At 45.4% G+C, this 16,439-nt stretch overlaps 1 protein-coding gene across 7 annotated transcripts in view; it reads right to left on the bottom strand.

Moving 5' to 3' along the window:
- TRIM67 (tripartite motif containing 67) overlaps positions 1–6,170 on the bottom strand; it is a gene marked incomplete at its 5' end in the record, with an annotated part of 39,787 nt that extends 33,617 nt beyond the window's left edge. For 6 of the 7 annotated variants that reach the window (XR_014589573.1, XM_083857275.1, XM_083857279.1 and 3 more), the window contains one exon: positions 5,268–6,167. Coding sequence is in view for 6 of the 7 variants with exons in the window: in XM_083857275.1 (XP_083713401.1) it covers positions 5,268–6,167 (900 nt within the window). Of the gene's footprint in view, positions 1–5,267 lie in introns of all 7 variants that reach the window. The other variant, XM_083857280.1, reaches the window with a different exon arrangement.
- Positions 6,171–16,439: the final 10,269 nt, after the last annotated feature.

The following is a 16,439-nucleotide window of genomic DNA, read 5'->3' on the forward strand; positions in this document are numbered from 1 at the left end:
GCAAGGGAGAAAAGAGGAGGAGAAAAAACAAAAAAGTTAGCGATAAAATGCAAATATTTTTCTTAGTAAGCCTTGGATCTGATGATTAATAATGTGCTAAAAGGCTTACACGTATTCCTAATTCCACAAAGTGTTTGTGCTTGAAAAGAATAGTCAAGAATTTTACTATAATCAGACTTAATGAGGGTGAAATATGCATGTGGGGGCAGTCAAGTATTGTGTCTGCACATTCCACTTTATTGCAGCAACTTGTTAAGTCAAAACACCTTTTTATAAGACAGCTACCCACATGTATAAGGAGGTAGTAGTCTTACACTTACACAGTAGCATCTGTCATGCTGAAAAATCCCCAAGTGCTTTCCAAAATGACACTTCTTTTTCTTCCAAGTCTGAAATCTTTATAAATGTGGTAGATCCTACCAAACCTGAGATATACTAGGACTTTAAAGACAAATCTGCATTCTCAGACGTCATAGTAATGTCCCTTTGGGCTCCACCTTCCCATGCTCCAACTCAACAAATGGGTGAATGTTTCTGCAAAAGTTGGAAAAAACCCTTCCTCTAACTTTTGACCAGTAAGACACATAGAATATGTCTTTTTGAAGTCGACACTCTAGGCCTAACCTTTCTTCAGCTAACACCTGAGATCTCTAAGCTGAATCAGAGGCTTGTTGATGAACTTCAAGGACAGGAAGGAAGCAGTGGTTTTACCCTTGGCAGACCCAGTGATGAATTCTGGGGGTCCCAGCGCCCTGAGCTGGAGGATCATGACTGTGAGAATGATGAACTCCCAGTCAACCCCAAATTTGTGGAGGGTTAACTCCAGATGGATCTCTGTACGTCTGTGAGTCCCGATAGAATTCATTAAGTGTACTCAAAGAACTGGCTGATGTCATTGCACCTTGGTTCTGCACCTGGGATGGAGCAACCCTGGACATATGTAAGACTGGGGAACAAGAGGCTGGAAAGTGACCCTTGAAAGCACATTAGTGCTAAATTCTAAATGAGAATATGCTTTACAAAATTCATTCATAACAAATGTAAAGGGAAGACACATTGCTGTGCCTATTTCTCAATATTTGAATCTTTGCTATTTTCCTGCACAAACCCTTGTAAATGCACAAAAATCTGAAATTATGATGTTTGATAGTAACACTATTGGAGGCCACAGAAGCAAACTCCAGGTCCATGAAAGAGTCTCTGTTTTCTGCCAGATCAGACAGTCAGGACTTGAGGTCAGCTCTGCACAGGCTGACCATGTTTGCCAAAGTCTGAAGCCCACTTTTTTTGATCACACTTTTTGCTCCACTCACAGGGCACATCTGAGCCTTTGATTTCTCAAGATGACGCAGAACAAGGTGAAAGCAGCACATGACAAAGCAGCTGGGGTGTGAGCAAGAAAGAAAAAGTGGCAGAAGCATTATATTCTCTCTCACTCACTGTTCTGACCAAATTGTCCCAGGGAGGCAAGGGTTCCTTTCTTTCAAATCAAAACCAATGCTTGGTCCTGACAAAAGTAAAACTTCCACTTTCCCAACATCTGCCCCAGCTCCCAAATCATCTCAAAGTGCACTTCACCAGATCAGAAGAGACAAAAGCAGTATGTGGGCATCAGAGCAGCTGTAGAAAACCACCACAGACAAATTATAAGCAGCATATATACCAATGGCAATCAGCACAGTCACTCCTGGCTCCTGGCACACTCCCATCAGAGAGCTGCAACAGAAACTCAGCCATGTCACTGTCTAAAGGGCTCATAAGCAAATTGATCTGTTCATTAAAACCTGTGGTTGCATTAACTCGGCTGCAGCATGAAGCTGAGTAGAAGACCAGATTTCCATTTGTGAAACCCACTTAGAGATAATAGCTTTGTTTTTCCAAGCATTTGTAAAAGATACCTTGCAAATCAGAGGAATTTAGTCATCCACTTCTCATTAAAATCAAGTGGAACTACATGACTAAGCCCTCAGTTAACCAACCAAGCTATAAAAAATGCCCTGTACACCCAGAGCAATCTTTAATACTGAAGAAATATTTATTGTAAGTCAAATGGAGATGTAACAAGCTCCATTGACTGGGACAATAAACCCATGACAAATGGTGTTCCACCATTTGGTGGAACACCAAAGGAACACTATGGTGTTATCTTTCCTTTAATACCTGGTCTTGCAACCAATAATGTGAGGGTTGGAGATGGATACCAAGTTTCTATTTCCATCAATTACAGGAACAGAGAGATCACAAGGGTAAGTAATTAAACACAGATGGGCAGGGAAGCCCTCTAATTTCAGAAAGTGAACCAGACAATGGCCGTGACCTTTTTCGACCAAACAGTTCCTGCTCATTTAGCTTGCCTTCCCTCCATCTCTCTTTAGCAGCAGATTGACTATTGATTAGATAAGTTTGTCCTGATGCTGAATTCTCATAAAGCCCACATGTTTTTGGGGACAAAAGTCTTTAAGTCAGGAAATAAAAGCAGGCATGTGGATTCCTATACTCGCCTGCAACTCCCTGCCTGCCTGCCCTTCACAGACCTATCCAGCTGTGGTCTTTTCAACATTTTGGTACATATGTATAGTTAACACTTTAGAGTGGGCAGAGCTGAAATGTGTTCCCCATAATTCCTCATATTCATAGGTCTGAAGTCCTACCTAAATGTGATTACAGTACCACTGTACTTGCTAAGAAGACATTAAAGGATTAAACTTCAACAGAACACTAAGAGTTTTTCTTAATAACTTTGAACTGCTGGTCCAGATGCACTTTCTGGGCAAGTGAATATAATGAAGTCCAGCTAAACCAGGGGATTTTCATAGATTTGTGCCATTGGGGCCTTGTTATATTACACCAATTTTACTTTCTCTGTAGGAGAAGTTACACACAGCAGTGCAATGGGAAACCTGCACCACTAACAGGAGCCAACCAGTCCAGTATAGCTTTGGTATCAGCAGTACAGCTGAGGGTAAATGCACATTTCTTTATATGGTCTGCAGCATGGCCTGGACAAGGTTATACACTCTGTAATTTGCCACTAGGTCACTGTATAAGGCCCAGACAAAGGAGGAGCCAAACAAAGGGCTAACACAAGGAAGGCTTCTTGGTCTAAGGACAAACCTTTCAGCTGCCTCTACCAGCTATGCCTGGAGCATCTGGAGAGAACACATAAAAACCTTAAATTACGTTTAGCATACCAGCCAATGTAAGTAATTTATGGCTTGGCCAAAGTAACTGCAGGTAATAAACTTGTAGAAATTGCTGTATCAGAGAACTATTTCTAAGCAGAAGTATCTAATTCCAAAACAATTTATCTGAATGAATGTGAGCTGATGATTTAGGCTGCCTGGCTATAGAGTTCCATTATATTTATTTCGTGCCAAGCACATTTTTCTGGAAAACATAATATTCACAAGACCATAATTTCAGAGTCCCCAAATTACTTAATTTTGAGGGTTTCTTTGTGCTAGAATTTTGTCATTGAATGAATATGCAAATCAAGAGAAAAATCATGTCCTGTGATACCTCAGCCACAGTGAAAATACAAGCCAAAAAGGCTTTTTTTCAATATTTGACAGTAGGAAATAGAGAAAATTGATTCTAAGCTTTGATTACACTGGACTGTAATGTTCTAAAAAGCATCAAACAGTTTTAACTCAAGGTAACCTTAATACATCACAAGCTCGTCTCTCACGCTCTCCAAAACATCAGCCATGTTTGAACTGTGAACTCAGACCCTGCTCATCAAAACAATTCTGCTCAGAAGTGGATTCTGACACTGGGATATGAACAGCAGCTGCAAATGTTTAATCTGCTGCTCCTGGGCCAAGAGAACTTCACAATCAATCATCGTGTTAGGGAGTTAGGTTGGCTGAGCTGCTGGAAGAACATTCAAACTGAAACATCTCTATAAGTTTGTCTTTCTTCTTGGATGGATAAACAATGCAGATCACCCCAAGGGGCACCATCTTAAAATAGAAAGTCAATTTTTTGTCTTGCCAAATACCTCAGCCTATCTTGTGCTCAACCTCTCCATGGCCAAGGGTTGATGACATCAGTCTTGATTTTGACCTTTCCTGCAGTGTCTGAAAGGATCTCTCTGTGCTTTCTTTACTGCTGACTGCAAGCAGAGAGTAAAAAGAAGGGAATCCTGCAGCCAGCAGAGGTGGTCAAGTGCTCTTTGCACAGCTGTGGGAGAAGTCCTTTATCCCCAGTACAGCAGGAAGCTCCAAAGGATTGTCCTCAGCTCTCAGGTATTGAAGTCCCCTCTGTATGTTCATATGTATTTACTAATCATTTTTCCAGGGTCCATCATTCTCAGCAAGAAAGAACTAACTTCATACACATTTTCAACTTTTAAGGCCATGACTTGCTCTGTATTCACATGGTTATGAAGCCTTATTTTTAGCAAGGAAAGCCTGACCAAGTGACCCACCGGCTCCACCAAACCTCACTAAACCCCTGTGTAGCCAAGCAAATGGCTCTGACCTCTCCACAAAGGGATCCAGAAAGGGGTAGGGAGCATCACTTTGCAAGGAAGCATGAATCAGACAGTGACAATATGTGAATCAGAAAAAGCTTTACCCTAGTCCCCATCTACAACTCCTTATTTATCTTTGTCTATTTATCTATCATGAAAGTCCCTGCAGCCGTTACTCCTGGCTGCTTTGGGAATGGAGTGGGAGGAGAGCTCGAGAGCTCTTTAATGCCCTGGAGAACTCCCAGTGTCCATGATCCCAGTACCATGCTTTCTTGTCCAAAACATTTGGGTGGCTGTGGGCCACTCTCCCTCACTGGCATATGGTTGTGGCAGCTTGCACTCAGTCCTGGGTGAAAGGGAGGTGGTGAAAAGAAGGAACAACCACCCTGTCTCCTCACAGGTAGCTGCTGCCACTGAGAGAGCATGGGAAGGCTGAGGACAGCATGGCCAGGGACCCTGTGGAAGGCAAACAAGTTAGCGAGACGGACTTGCTAATTCCAGACTTGGTTGAACCTCACTGGTCAAGGCGAGGCCAACATGAGAGGGACTCTGGGTTTTCCAACCCTGAGCAGAGGCTGCGGGGTCAGTGGGAAGTCAGGAAGGGCCAAAAACCTGAGAGCACCACTCTGAAGGGAGAAAAGTCTGAGAGGATGATGGACATGAAGAATGAAGAACCTGATGTTCTACAAACTGCAACCTGCCTTTGGGGCGTTGAGATGGACAAACCTCAGTGATGCTGAGGATCCCCTCAACTCCGGCATCCCCCAGCTCCCGGCCGGCCGTCGGGACCCACCTTGTGCTGCTTCCACATGGCTCCCAGGGCCTTCACGTCGTGCTTGCTGTGCTTGCCCTCCTCCAAGCACTGGTAGCAGACGGGGCTGCGGCAGCTCACGCAGTACATGCTGTAGTTCTCCAGGTCGTGCTCGGCGCACGTCGGCAGCTTTCGGCCGCCGCCCGCCCCCTTCCCGCCGCCGCCTCCTCCATCCCCTCCGCCGCCGGGCGCGCCGGGGTGTGCGGGCGGCGGGGCCAGGCGGTGCTTGGCGAAGGGCCCGCGGGCCGGGTGGCAGCGGAGCTGGCATGAGGAGCAGTAGAGCACCTCGCACTGCTCGCACAGCACGGCGGCCGGCTCGGGCGGGCTGCGGTCGCACAGCTGGCACTTGGCGGCGGCGGCGGCGCGGCCCTGCTGGTAGCGCTGCACGATGGCCTCCAGCAGCCGGTTGCGCTGGAAGCCGCGCAGCCCGCGCTGGTCCAGGGAGGCGCTCCGGTGGCACTGCGGGCAGGTGAGGGAGGAGCTGGCGGGGCCGGCGCCCCGCGGAGCCGCCGCCGCTCCCCCCGGGGGCGCGGGCACCAGCGGCAGCACCCGCACGCCGTTCGGGGACTTGAGGCTGGGCGTGTAGGAGCCGTAGCCGCTGTCGGTCTCGCTGTGCAGGCTCAGCTTGTCCGCGTGGTCCCCGCCCGAGCCGCCGCCCGCCGCGCTCTCCGAGTCCGGCCCCGCTCCGGGTCCCGCTCCCGGCCCCGCTCCCGGCCCCGCGGGGCCCCGGGACTGCAGCAGCGGCGGCAGGTGCTGCTCGCTCTCCGGGGTCTGCACGGCGATGGTGCGGGCGCAGGGCAGGCAGACATTGTGCGAGCAGGGCAGGATGATGGGCTCCCGGAACAGCGAGCCGCACACCGGGCACTTGAGCTCCTCTTCCATGGCCGCGGCGCCGCTTTGTGCCAGCTGGGCTCCTCAGGCGGGCGGCGCGGGGTCACCGCCGGCTCCCCCCATCCCCCGCCGAGCCCCCTCCGCCGCCTCCCTCCGCTCCGGGCGCCGCGGCGAGGCCGGAGGTTCAGCACCCGCCGGGGACAGACAGCTCCAGCTCCAGCTCCAGCTCCAGCTCCGCACGGCCCGGGGAGCCGCCGGGAAAGGCTGATCGGGGCCGGGAAAGGCTGCCCGCGGCCGGGAAAGGCTGCTCGGGGCCGGGGAGCGGGCAGGGAGGGCGCTGGGACTGTTTTAACGTTGGCGGTGGCATAGAGTAATAATATATGGGGAGGGGAGGCGGGGGGCGGAGGCAGGGCAGGGGTAGGAAGGGGCGGGAAGAGCCCTGTGCAGCAAATAAAGTGGTCGCTCTCTCCACGGCTGGGAAAGGCTAAAACATTTTTTAAAGGGTCTCTACACAGCGATGTCTTCGTATCTTTAAATAAAGCCATTGTTTGGGTAGCGGATTGAAGGCAGGCGGGGTTTGGCTGTCTCTGGTCGCCCTCTCTCCCGTCCCCGAATTAAAGGAGGATGCTCAGCAGCCAACTAAGCCCGTGCCTCTCCCTCACACGGCTCTCACCGTGCTGGAGCACGAGCAAGACGCACAAAATGTCAGGCACTGAGAGAGGGAGGGATGAGAAAGGGGTTAAAAGGGAAGCACTGTGGCTGGCAGGGGCGGCAGAGCGCAGCGAGCCGGGGAGGACGTGCCACATCGCCCCAGCTCCCAGCTCTGTGACCCCAACTGGGATCTGCTGCCAAGATAAATCGGGGGTGACAGCTGAGAGTTTATGAACTGAAAATAACCATCCTCAGGAGAAAGAAACCAGCAGTGGGAAATCCCCCATCTGTTTTGTTTACATGCACTAAGCGTGGATGTAGCAGTGGTTTATTTCATAGTGAAGAGATTACATGTAAGAGTGATTTCACTGATTTGTATTATTGTTTTTCGTCTATCTTGTTTAACAGCCACTACCATATTAAGCTCAATTCCATAAGCAGATCCTAATTTTTAGTTTGTGTAAAAATGCAAACTGGTCTTTTCAGAACAGCTATTTAAAAAATGAGGAACTAAGTGGTATCAAATGAAAAGAAAAAAAAAAAAAAAAAAAAGAAAAGAGAAGAAGAGATAACGTACTAAAGCCATTGAGTGTCATCATAAATGACAGTAAATGACAAGGGTTTTTGTGACACTGGGTAGGAAAGGGTTTTCTAGTTTCAGGGTTTGCTTTTGCCAGATTATTAAAACTGTTGATGCACAGAAAAGGAGGAATGGGGTCATAGAGTAGGAATGTATTAAAGCTTCCATTTTTTTCAGTCTTTCCTCTCTGCAGTTCCTTTTTGTATCTTGCCCAGCCGCTCTCATGACAAGCTGAGGGGGAAAAATCCCCAAGGGATTTTTTAAGCTTTGTAGTTCCCTATTTCAGGGTGAAAAGCAGGCGGTTTGGCCTCTGGCACACAGTAGAAACAGCCATGACCCACATAAACCTGCCTGTCATCTGGTTAGGTATCTTCTACTTTGATGTGACCTCTGTGCTGGGATTGAGAGTTTCTAGACTGATTGTGTGTTTGGGCTACCTCCAGCCAGAAACCTCAGTACTGCAAGGAGAGTTCTCAAACACCACTGATTTCACAGCTACCTTATGCTACTACATAGTAGGAAAAACCCGTGGGTGAAATACTGTTATCTTCATAGTTGCTGTTCTCTGCTCTACCATCTGTCAGCAGCGGGAGTGGATGTACTCTAAAGATTTCTTGCAGACCTATAGGGGAATCCAAGTCACAGATTTCAAATCTGTGTTGGAAGCCATAATCCTAAATGTCATTATAAAGGCATGGTAGCTTTTTCATGGGCTTTTGCCTTCTTTCTTTACCTGTTCTGTGTGGAAGGTGACAGTGATCATAATGTGCATAATTGTAGCATCAGGTCTGAGACATCAGAAAAAATGAACAGACAAGTAAATGGTGGAAATGTGAAGGTATGAACACCAAACCTGACCAGCTACCTTTTATAGCTGCTTTTTAGCTGGGGCTTGCAACTTCCAGAGTTCTAATACTGAATTTTACATATCCATTTCCAGTCCTACTCTAGAGTTTATGTAAAATCCTAGAATCATTGGCACTTCACATGGGAAATGGCAAGAAAGAAATGATCTCCGAAGCCCATTCTCCTTCAAACAAACTTTTCTTCTCTCCACAAACCTGACTTGACCTGAGAGCATATCACTATAGCAGATGACAATTGAAATGGAGATTTAAAAGGTGATCTGTTCTTCTCTGTTCTGTGGTGTGACTTTTAAATCATTCAGGGTCTTTTTTAACCTACTGAGTCTGAAATGTTAATGCCCAAGAGAGCTATGGCTTTGAGAGCAGGGAGAGCTACACTTGTTTACCTGTCCTACTGGTCCCAGAACAGCCCTTGTTGCCAAGGAGTTGTAGAGTTTCAATGCAGAAACCTTGATCCCCATGGCACCAGAGACTGCTGCTGGAAGTAACACCAACTTTAACAATATTCAATGCTCTGATGAGTTTAGGTTGCAGAGCACAGATTCTTCTCTTTATGAAAAGTATTCCTCTATATAACTGCACTGCTGCTGATGGAAGTGAACAGTCAAAACATCACTATAACCCTTACTACTCCAGAGGTCAGAATGGAAACTGGTCTAAGAGTTGAAAAGTGTCACTGAGCTTGAGCAACTGTCCTTGGAAAATCTTACTCTTGATGAGGAACAGATCCCATCGAGATGATTCCACTAATTTTAATGGAACTATTCATAAAGAATTATTTGTTCTCAGCCTGAAATAATTGGGACTTTACTATGTTTTGTAATGAAGGCAATGATCCTTATGATTTTTATCTTTTTATGTTCAAATGAGTCTTTAATCTGTTAGAGCTGTAGCTGTGTATGGATAACCTAGAGACTCTATACTGGCAGTCCTAGCTTTGATCTTCATTTTAGTACTTCAGTATCACTGGTATCATCCCCTTAAACTATTTACCCTTTGTAAGAACCTATTAGCATCTTTTATATGCCCTCAACGGGAAACAAAAGCCAACAAGGTTTATTTATAGATTTACATTTAAAAAAAATAAGGCAAGTCGTGGTACAACTCTGCAGTAAGGAGAGATTTTGATTAATCTTCTTGCCTCTCTTGCTTTATTGCTTATGCCTTCTCATTCTGTTTGCTGTGACATTTTTGTTGACTTCCCATTCCTTTTCTTGTACTTTTTTATATTTTATATTTCCATCACACATTAAGCCATTTCCAGATGGTTTTCCTTCTTTATTTTCTCTTTTTTTTTCCCTTTAATAGCTGTCCTTCACTTCACTTTATTCAGTTTTCTTCTTTTACCGCTGCTGTTTCTCCACGGGGAATTTTTTGATTCCAGTATTCCAACATTGCTTCCGCTAATGGGCATCACTCCAAACGCACATCCTCTCATCTGAAGGGCAACAGGGAAGAAAAAGGATCTTATCTCTGAAGGTTCTTATTCTATTGCAAGAAGGAGAACAGAGAAATAGTTCACAGGAGCAGAGCAGATAAAATGTGCTTGGGCTGAAGCCAGCAGCTTGTGTGGTAGTGTGAGCTGAAGAGTTTCACTGCCTCGTTAAACACGCAGGGTGCTCCATTATTAGCAGAGGATGCCCTCAGCAACCACAGTGGGGGACACAGCTGCACCTGCTGGTCATCTCTGAATCTGAGGCTGGATTATAACCAGTGGCTGTACACCCCACACACCTCGGCATTGCTCCCATGCATGATAAAAAACTCACAACACTGTGTAATGTCTCCTGTCCGCTTGGTCTTCATCATGTTCTTTACCCAGACTCATCTTACCAGCTCCAGTTGAAGCTGGCACTGCATGTTCTGTTTGAGGGGTGATGTGGCAAAGAGGCATAGGAAGGTAGGCTTCCACTGTGGCTTACAGGAAAAGCTGATCTATATGGTCCGTGGGAGCTTTGGAAGTTGCAGCTTGGTTTATGCTCCTTGGTTTGGTAGATTTGCATTAAGTACATTATGTAGGTGTAAGAGTTTTGAAATTGATTTTGCTCTGTGTTGTTTTGGTTGGGGTTTTTTGGCGGGGTTTTTTTTTTTTGTTTTTTTTTTTTTGTTTTTTTTTGTTTTTTTTTTTTTTTTTTTTTTTGAGCATGCATTCAAGTAGCTATTATATTATTTAGGGTTTTCAAATATTTGCATATTGATCTGCTCATGAAAGGAAGGACAGCAAAGCTTGGCAGCAGCCCAGAAGAGTGTCTCAGAAGCATGGCTGCTGATAAAAAGCTTATCTGTTGGCTAGCAGAAGACTGTATCTGTAATAGAAATGCAGCTACATATTGAATTTTCTCTGTCAGAGAGGTAAATCTACCATGAAAAATATAATTCACAGCTGAGGACAATTCTTTACAATGGAATTTTATTCATAGTGTCTGCTAAGTATATGCTTGTTATGATGGTTAAATGGCAAAAAACAGTGCTTGATCCTAAACATTGCTCAACAAATACTCACACTTCTAAATCTGTTTCAGCCATCTAAGAATGGAATTCCATAGAGAGAAAAATAGAGCTTTAAACACATATGCCAACAAAAAGTGGTAGGTTGGCACAGACAAATTTCAGTCAGAGGTCAGTTTCAATACTTCTTAACAAATTCGTATCTAAAAGAAAGCACAAAGAAAGCACAAAAGGCACTAACCTATAATCAAGACTCTTGAAAAATAAGATCTCATGTTTCTGTGATGCTGTAAAAATACAGCGGCCTGCAAGACTTTGGAATTACTCCAGGGACATCTTGGTTTTCCTGCTGTGCCAGGAATCTTCTTTTTCTTGCTGTTTTTGTGCAGTGGAGTGAGATACTTTTCCTTCAATGCTACAGCTCAACTTGCAAGGAGCATCCTCAGGGGTGCTTGCTCTTTTGAGAGGCGAGAGGATGAGAGTGCTGCACCCTGGGCAGCTGTGTGTGAGGGACAGCAGGGAATATGGGGCCCAGCTCTGGACACATTTCAGAGCACCAAAGGGTTAACATCCTCACAGTATGATTGCTATAGAGCACTCATGTCATTTGCTGCCTTTTTTAAAGTAACTGTGTAAACTTCTCATAGAGATGATTTAGTTTCAATGGTATTACAGCAGACACTGGGTTAGGGCTTCTCATTTGTTCCCTGGGTCAGCTTGAGGAGAGAGGGTTGTAGGAAGCTGTCTGAGCACAGGCTGGCAGTCTGCCTCAACCCTCTGCACCTGTCCTGACATGGTTCTCTGCTCCCTCAGCTGTGCCTATGGTCATCCCATTCATGCCTGTAAAGAAAACATGGCTTTTTAAGAAAGGAGTCAAGGACTACATAAAATCCAAACCCATCCCAATATCCTCTTTCGGTAGGAAGGCTGGAAGGAGGAGGGAAAAAGTAATGGCATCCTAAGGATTGTGGAGTGGGAGGGAATAGACAACAGGGAAAAACACCCCCACAAAATCAAACACTTTTTTTTTAGGAGTAAGTAATCTCAATATTGAAGCACCAGTGTTTCCTAAGAGCAAAGGAAGAGCTGAAGGAAAACATATTTGGAAAAGAATTCAGACTGGGTTAGGCACTTGTATATACAACTGTAAAGTGGAGGTAAATTGCCACCATGTGGCAATCTCTTCCCATGTAAAGAAAACACTTAAAGGGGATAGTAAAGTTCTGTCCCTGAAAGGGTGGGCAGTGTTCTGTAAACAGGGCTAGGGAGCTGATCCAAGTGTGACTCGCTGAGAAGGCCTCTTATCAAGAAGGGAGGCCCAAGTAGCTTTTCTACCTCACTATACTAAGGAAAGACAAAAAGTGCAGTCCTTGTTTAGCAAGAGACAAGTAGCTAGGAAATCTCCCTGAACAATGAAGGAACTATGAATACCCTGAGAGATGGGCTTTGCTCTTCTACTCTGCAAGTACCTCAACCGAGCCCTGAATGTGTATTTGAAAGCCCAAGAGACCCGTGAGACCTGCCTTCACTGTAGTACCGGGACAAAATTTACATGGAGTTCTAGTGGGTTTGACCAAAGCCTCCTCTATGTACTGCAATGCTTTACAGGAGCATTGAAAATGAGGAACCCTGGAAGCTGCATAGAGAAATGAGTGATAGGAGCCAAGAAAAATGTAGGATATTATAACTGAGTGGGGCCAGATTGACAGGTTGCAGAAACAGAGGCTGCCTTGAGCTTCCCCTTCTCTTTTCAGCTTTGTTTCTGATAAGTAAACAAGAACTCCCACATTGCTATGCACCAGAGAATCAAGACAGGAGAGGCTTCTTATGTGCATAGAGACTCGTGTCCTGCCAATTGTTGATGAGATGAGCACTGTAATCCGGCATAAATCTGTGTCACCACTGTATAGGAAGGTTCTTTCTGACACCACCCCCAGCTGCCCATTCTCATCACCTCTCCTGCACTTACAGCAGCTTTCAGACAGCCACAAGCATTAATCCAGACCAGGACAATTAGCTTTCAGCATCAGCATCTTGATTCAGAGGTGCCCATTCCTACACAAGGACAGGAGAGGGGAGGAGTGGAGTGGCCCCTTGCAGCACCGCTGAGAATTTGTACAAGATCCAAAAAGCAATGTCCATGGTCTGAGACATCAGCATCAGTCAAGTGTGGAGGCAAGTCTGCAAGATGCCAAGCTTTTTTCATCAACATACCTCACCTACAGGAGATTTATGCATCTTTCTCTTCAGCAGCCCATTGAGCTGCCCAGTAGGAGGGAGCAAACAGCCAAATCAATTGCACTCACACCAGCAATGTATTCTTTTGCTTCATTTAGTATTACATTTCCTGATTTGAAAAACACCTTCATTCTGCCTTTGTCCTCTCTTTCCCTTTGCGACATTTTCCTTTTATCTATGACAGCATCTTTTAACATTCTTATATAAGTGCAGAGATTCTGCTTCCCTCTTCCTTATGTTGCTTTCCCTTGCTACTCTTAACTCCTCCTTGATGCAAACTCTCTTGATCCTTTATCTTCCCCCCTCGACTCCTTTGCAGCCTTTCTGCCTTTCTCCCACTACTCATCTCAAAAACAGAGGCCTCCTCCTTTCAAAGCTCTGTTTGTTCCCCACCTCACACTGAATCCAGCCCTAGGTGTACCTTTGTCAGCCCCATGGACAAGAGGGAAGTGATTTGAAGAGCCTGAATCCTACACAATACAAGGAGATGGGATTTATCCCATCAGTCCTCTGTACCAGCTATGGCAAGAAACCCTTATTCAAGAGAAGGAAGATGTGCCTATCTGTGCCCTGGGCCCAAAGGGTTATCCTTTTCCTGCCCTCACTGCAGAAGGACCAGCCTGCTGATGGGGCATGATGCTGACCATGCGGTTTTCTTTGTCACGTCACTGTGATACAAGAGGCAGAGGATTCTCCCTGGGGAGAATCCCTTACGTAAGAGATTTTATTTGTCAGTGTTCATTGCCAAATGCCAGCCCAAAACAGAAGCACAGCAGAGAGGCTTGCATAAAGATAAAGAAAGCAGCATCACTCAACTCCTGTGCAGCTCCAGCAATCTGGGTCATGGAGGGATGTAGGAGGTTGTCACCATTTAGCCTACTGAGAAATATAATGCAGAAGAAATGTAAGGCCCTATCTTGGAATCAAAAGATACAAAGAAAACTATCAATTCCACAGACATGCCAGGCAGTCTTGGTCAATCATATTCTAATTCTTATTTACATCTATCTTTGCAGCATTGCTACCATTGAGTTCAAATGCTTCTTTTTCATTGTAGCCTGTACATGACATGAGGCATGCACAGAATCAAGTATAAACACTGGCTAGTTCCTCTATATGCTTCTGCTGTGTTCTGTAGAAATGGATAATCCACTTTCAGACCTGTTCATTCCTCAAGCTTCATAATTTCCCAGTACACATCACATAGGAAACCAGAATTCCGTAAATCACACTCCTCAAAAAAACCCCCAAACCATTGCCAATCTGATTTCGATTTTCTTCTTGTACTTGCTTTGATACCCACTAAGATAAGTAAAATGGCAGTATTTGTGAAATACCCAATCTACTGCATGTGTATTTAAAATCAAATCTGTCAGCACATTACCCCAGCTGTAGAGAGATTAGTCAGAATCTCCCTCCTCAACTTCTCCCTCCTAAGTCTCTTGCTGGGCTCTTGCTTCCTATGAGTTGATTCCACTTTTAATTTTATGTTTCCATCAATAGTAGAGGAGTAAAACAGCTGAAGGGAACAGATAAGGGACTTAGTCCACTACTGCCACCATCCAACTCCAAATTGGATTGACTGGCTGAGTGCCCCCAAATCCTCCATGGATATGCAATTTAATAGAAAGAAAAAGACTTCACACACAAAGAAAAATATGCAGAAAATAATAAGACCACTTTATGAAACATAATAGTTTCAGCAATGTGCATATGATTATATTCTTAATTCAAATGAAATGCAACAGACATCCTTTTATGTTACCCACAGAAAAAAGAACCCCAGCCAATGATTTAATTTGTCCTTTTACTAAATGATTTAATTTTAGCAAGCTGTTATCCAGGAAGAACATTAAAAAGGGCCATATAGCATCAGCCTAACAATGAACATGGCCCACCTTATCTTCGACAGCAGCCAATAAAGAGAACAGGGAGAAGTGCAAAATAGAAGTGCAAAAAACAGATGGGGAAAAAATGCTAAGGAGAATTTGAGGAAGATGAAAAATAGGTTAAAGCAGGTGGAGAAACTAAAATAATTCCTTAGTTAGAGTGAGGCTTTATTCCCACGGATGAGCACACATGGATTTCTAGAGAGGCAGCTCCAAGCAGGATCAGTGCTCACAGGGAGCAGTGCTCCCTTACCTGATGACAGCAGTGGAGATCAGCTGTCCTGCCTGCACAGGCAGAGCCACAGGGATTTAGCCAAACATTCATTTTTAATTTGTTTTTCCTTTTAACTTGAGATAGTGCCCCTAAGATTCAACCAGTTTTAACTTCAAGTTGAAATTATGCATCTTCAAAGTATGTGTTGGTGTCTTCTGTAATTGCTCAGTTAATGGGAAAATTAGGATTATAATACTCCTACCAAACTCCTTTGTCCCAAACCAGGCAGATCTCTGCCCTACTGATATGTTGTGCTGTCCCCATCTCTTCCTCTCACTAGCCTCCTTTAAATTATTCCATTTGGCTTCACAACTTGCCTTCCCTTGATCTCCTAATAGGATGGTGAACCCCTGACCTCTTTCCAGTAGCTCTGCTTGAAACCTAACCTTTCCAGACTGCCAAATTTCCATTTGCTCCTCATTACACTCCTGCTGTGCCACCAGTCTCATCAGTCTCTTTCTAAAACTTGAGATTTCAATTTTCTTTCATTTTTTTTCTGCTAGGAAAACTCAGCTTAGCCTATTCACTGCTCAACCACCACAGCAGTTTCTGAGTAACAAAGAATCAGTGGAACATTACAGCATTTGCAGCGGCTCATTTAACAGCACCACTAACGTTTTGTACAAGGAGAGCACCATGATTTCTATTTGTTACTGATATTTGGAATAGCTCCAGCTCAAATGCTGCTGCATTTGGTTTATTTTTTTCTGATTTGGTAAAATGGAGTCTCCATTCATGATCTGTGCATAGCACAGGTCCACAAGCAAGAAATGGAGGGTGGGATTAATTCCACCCGGAGATTGTGGCTCATCCCTCCACAGGACAGGTGCCTTCAGTGGTGGAGACCTGCTGCCCAGTGCCCTGCCATGCCAGAGCTGCTCCAGGCAGCTGGCAAGGTTACACCTGACACCCACCCTCCAGGTGGGAAATGCTGCCTGCAGGGACTTTGCTTCCTGAAGTGACAGCAGCACCCATGGTGTGGGGCTGGAGAGGTGCTGCAAATGGCAACACTGGAGGAGATGAGTTGGGGGGTATCACTCTTTTGGCAAAAGGCCAGGTTGCACAACAGGTCCCCAATCCCACTCACTGCCCTTCCTGCTTCTGGGCCTCAGGTTATTTCTGGCCTTGCTGACAGCCCTGTCTGTCCATAGGATGACTGTGGGTAGCAATGGCAGCTCTGATATTCAGTTGTAATTGACCCTCATCCTTCAAGGACACAGAGCAGAACAAAAGCTGGCTATGCTATAAATACACCAAAATAGGCCACACACCCTTGTCTGCAGAGCCCTTCATCTCCCTTGCCACCGTCTTGCCCAGGGGTTCAATGAGACTGCAGGTTCTCTGTGGTGCCTGTCCCAGGCACAGGGCCAGGAGTAG

This window comes from Zosterops lateralis (genome assembly GCF_965231275.1).
Source record: "Zosterops lateralis genome assembly, chromosome: 3".
NCBI lineage: Eukaryota > Metazoa > Chordata > Aves > Passeriformes > Zosteropidae > Zosterops > Zosterops lateralis.